The 4,335-nt window shown below is 33.1% G+C and overlaps 1 protein-coding gene across 1 annotated transcript; it reads right to left on the bottom strand.

Annotated features, from left to right (window-relative positions):
* Positions 1–290: 290 nt before the first annotated feature.
* LOC105804391 (beta-glucuronosyltransferase GlcAT14B) lies at positions 291–4,335 on the bottom strand. Its single transcript, XM_012636995.2, has 4 exons — positions 3,704–4,335; positions 3,513–3,588; positions 3,299–3,414; positions 291–927 (listed from the first exon to the last, which is right to left on the bottom strand). The coding sequence occupies exons 1-4, from the start codon at positions 4,191–4,193 to the stop codon at positions 407–409; spliced, it is 1,203 nt and encodes a 400-aa protein (XP_012492449.1). The 5' UTR covers positions 4,194–4,335; the 3' UTR covers positions 291–406.

Genomic DNA, 4,335 nt, shown 5'->3' with positions numbered 1-4,335 from the left:
CTCCCGCAATAAAGAAAAGGAATTGGTCAAAATTTTGCCACTGAAAAGATTCCTGCTTTTTGACCGGACATTGTTAAATTCTGGGCATGTGAAATTATGCTGCTTCTTTAGATTTATGAAAAAGGGCGAAATGTTGGGGGGTTTGATATCACATATTAGAGATACTTATATAAATCAACGGATTATCTAAGCTGTATGTAAGAAATACAGGAAATTACTTATTTTTGGCTTGAAGCAATTTCAAGATTTATATTTGATGATTACTTAAGGGATATTAGAAGAACTCAAGCTTTTTAAATTATACATAACAACACAAGTTATTTTTCATTCAAAAAACGGGGAAATAAAGACACACAAATTTATATTTGTATTGGTTCATTATAAGAAGAATAAAAAATGAATTAATCTATGGTCTACACTGCCTCTTACTGAAACTCCTTGCTGAAGCAAGTTTAGTCAACAAAGATTTTAACCTCCTAGAGCCAGCTCCAGGTTTTAAAACACCATAATTCTCACCCTGTAAACTAGAGCATGCCCTTTGTTTCTTCTCATTTTCAGCACACCAACCCCCATATGTAAATTTTCCATGCCTCCTCTTGAGAAGCTCCCTGTCGATTTTGTCAAGAACTGGGTCATTTCTCTTGAATTTTCTGGCAAATGGGCGGCTGCTCTGAACCATTCTTCTATAATCTTTTAGTCCTAGGGACCTTGGGTGCTGTTTTGGAGGCGTGTCCCATGTGATGTAGTGAAGGTCATGGTTCACTGTTGTGTTTTTGTAGTCTACTGAGTTGCATATCAATGTCTGAAAGTAACCTTCTGGAGAAGACACAAAGTTGGTATAGTAAAGCAACAAAGTCCTAGGAAGGTTGTCCCACCCAACAATGGAGTACTCAGCAAAGGATCTTGAGATCACAGTCCAAGCTGAACCTGTTGGATTTTGAACCAAATTAATGATGAGTTGATAATTAACATTGGTTTAAATGGTGATTTCTGATGGATAATCATTCAACTTTATGAAAAAGAATCTGTCAAACCCAGGACAAATTTATTGAATAAAGGATATATGAAACATTCTAAGTTATTAAGGGAATCACAGCGATTAAGTCTTAATTAAATGTTTATACTAAGTACAAGATAGGATAGCATGTGTATTCCAAATGGAACAAGTCAGGCAAAGATGCATGTGATGCTGTACAGTTTCTTGGTGAATGTGATATAGTTTTAAATCTAAAAGTCCTTAACTCTTTTGAATCAAGGAAAAATACAATACCTAAACAAAAGAAGTCAATCCATGAAAATGTAAAGGACAATCTCCAAAGAACACATACTGTATCAAACTCATACCTTGCCTCAAATCGAACAGTAAACAAAAAAAAAAAAAAGCTTATGATTTGATTTGCTAACAACATTGTTTGGTGATTGATGAAAATGGTAAAACCCAACATGTAGGTTACAAGGCTAGTTTGGTAGAATGATGGAATGCCACGCAACATTGATTAGAAACACTATTAGGTGGGGGGATTATATCATCAATTTCCCAGCAAGCAACAACTCAGTAACCTTGCCTACCATCACCAGCGCACTAATAGAAAACTATAGGTCAACTTCACAATAACAACCTCTTCAATCTTCAAAGAAATCATCCCCTTTTGGTTTTGTCGTACCTTTAACTTGCAATTCAAACCACTAGTACTTTTCATTCATATAACTTTGTATTAAATTTTTTTCATTTACGCTTAATTTTAAATCAATAAAGGTAAAATTACACTTGGCTCCTCTTAAAAATAATAAAAATTAATTTAATCTTTTAAAAATTATAAAGATATAAATTATTAAATGATAAAATTGTATTTTACTTCATAAAATTACAATTTAATTTCGCTCCCTAAATTTTTTTTTAACTTTGCCCTGCTTGAGTTTAACACTTTTTTTTATAATGTAGTATCTGTACTTTTTTTGTCCAATGTGGTACCTATATTTGACTAAAGTTATTAATTTTGATATTTGAAGGTAACGATGTTGACTTTTTAGTGTTTAATTCTTTTAGAGTTGATTTTATGAAAGTTAACATCAAAGCAACCATAAAACCCAAATTAAATCACATTCATCGGACTATATTAGACAAATTAAATGTAAAATTAAACAAATTCATTCTATTATCAAAATCATGACAAATTCAAACCTACTAATATAGCAATTAACTTTCAGCAAATCAACCCTAAAACTCGAATTAACCACTAAAAAGTTAACATTGCTATATTTGGTTATCAAAATATATAACTTTGGTCAAATATAAGTACCACATTGAACAAAAAATAAAATAGGTACTATATTAAAAAATGTCAAACTCGAGTACCAAATTATATATTAAACATATAATTTTCAATAAATTTATCAACTTTATTTATATATTCACAACATTAATAATTTTTGGTTTTAAGAAAAGTCATTAAGATTTTTATTTATATTGAAAATAAAAGGCAATGACTGACTGGATGTACATATAATTTTGGTCCTACTGATTGAAAAATATGTTAAGACTAAAAGGCAAACTTCCCTTTAATCCCTTGTAACATCAAATCTCTAAAAGAGAGTGAGATTGTAAATGTTAGAATCCAAGTCTCAAATATGTTTAATATCACTTTGTAAGAGTCATTGCATGAATCAGGTACATGTGCAATTTGAGAATTCCCATATAAAAAAGGTTCAGATTTTCAGTTGTTTATCCAGAATTATTGGAGTTTTCAACCAAGTAACAAGTTGACCTCACTTATTCCAACTAATTAGGGGTAGGGCCTTCGTCTATATTTGAAGCAAAATACTTGAACAACAAAAAGATTAACAAGTTCAAGTTAAGGAAACCCTTAAAACTGGAGTGTACCCACATCATAAAAGAAAAAAGATAATTTTAGGAGTTTTGGAACTAGGACCTTGAGCTTTCAAGATTTATATTTTAAGCAAATAAGTAAATGATCATTTTGTCGGCAGTGGGTTATCTGAAAACAATCACAGACCAAAAGGCAATAAACAAATAACGAATCAAAATATGCCCAAAACACAGGGACCCACTTTAACAAAATCCCAAAAATCTTTTAGTTTTCTGAGTTCCTAATGTATTCGGATGCATGAACCGTGTGCGTGGACTATGGTACTTTTCAATGTAATGTCTCTTCACTTTGTTCAGGACCTCACACTATGGTAGAGATCTAGTGAATTATCTTTTAGATGAATTTGAAAGGCAAACTAGGGAAGGAGGAGGACAAAATGGAGAAATAATCAAGGAGTATGGGGGAAAAACCTGTATAAAGCTTGAAAGCCGTTGGTAGTGTCCTTTGTTTGATAACCCACCAGATTTCTGACTTGTTCCTGCTGTAAAGCCCCGGATCTATTATTATGGGTTTCCCTCTCTTATTCCTGCAGTATTTTTATCATAAGATTCATATTGAAATCTAAAGTTTTTTTTAAAAAAAAAAAAAAAAGGGCAAAACAAGATTGAAACAACAATTTCTTACAGTTTCCAGCCCAGCTGACTGCTATGTTGAATGAAATTGAGATCTTTTGGCAAACCAGAAAAGGCATGAATCAGATCTGAAAAAACCCACCAACATAAACGAAGTCATAACTCCATTAATGCAATTATACAAACAGATGGAAAACAAAAAAAAAGAAAAGAAAAACAAAGAAACAAGGCCACTCACCATACCATCTTGAGTTACTAAAGGATAATCGGAAGCACTGAGGTTAATAAACCAATCCCATTTGCAGCATCTCAAAAGCATTGACATAGCATGAAGAGTTGTAGCAAGCATAGTTGGACCTCTATAAGTAACCAAGTTGGGTTTCCCAACAATATAAACATTACCAACCAAGCTAAAGACTGGGTGATTGGATACAAACTCTGCAATTTGCTTGTGCTCCGAGGCAGGCGCCTCGTAATCCAGATGGATCAGATACTGATTTCCAGGGTGATACAGAGCATGTAGGGTACGTTTTAGCTTCATTATATCCCCTTTGGATGCTGAGATTAAGTAGGCAAACGTAACTGGGTATGTCCTGTTGGATGGGTGTACAATGTTTAAGGTTGCCATAGGATTGAACCTTGTAATGGGGATGCTTAGTTTAGTGGGGAGGTACAAAACAGACAACAGAATAGTGGTAAACATGAAGGAAACCATGAAAACTTTGATCCCCATCTTAGTTTAGAAACTAAAAAGTGAGAGACAGTTGGGAAGAACAAAAAAGAACTGGGTAGTTTTAAATGGTTTATATTAATGGAAGGGATGACATATGTGAAAGATTGGGGAGAACCATGTAAAAAGGTTAAGTGGAAGTGTG

The sequence above is a fragment of the Gossypium raimondii genome, chromosome 11 (genome assembly GCF_025698545.1).
Source record: "Gossypium raimondii isolate GPD5lz chromosome 11, ASM2569854v1, whole genome shotgun sequence".
In the NCBI taxonomy this organism is placed as follows: Eukaryota; Viridiplantae; Streptophyta; class Magnoliopsida; order Malvales; family Malvaceae; genus Gossypium; species Gossypium raimondii.
The sequence above is the reverse complement of the archived record's forward strand: the minus strand, read 5'-3'. Positions and strand labels throughout refer to the sequence as shown.

What these genes read in the sequence shown, in the direction of transcription:
- LOC105804391 (XM_012636995.2), bottom strand. Translation starts at nt 4,193, where the DNA reads ATGGGGATCAAAGTTTTCATGGTTTCCTTCATGTTTACCACTATTCTG. An exon ending in AGTCAGCTGGGCTGGAAACT is followed by an intron (nt 3,415 to 3,512) that starts GTAAGAAATTGT and finishes AAAATACTGCAG; the next exon opens with GAATAAGAGAGGGAAACCCA. An exon ending in GGCTTTCAAGCTTTATACAG is followed by an intron (nt 928 to 3,298) that starts GTTTTTCCCCCA and finishes AAAATCCAACAG; the next exon opens with GTTCAGCTTGGACTGTGATC.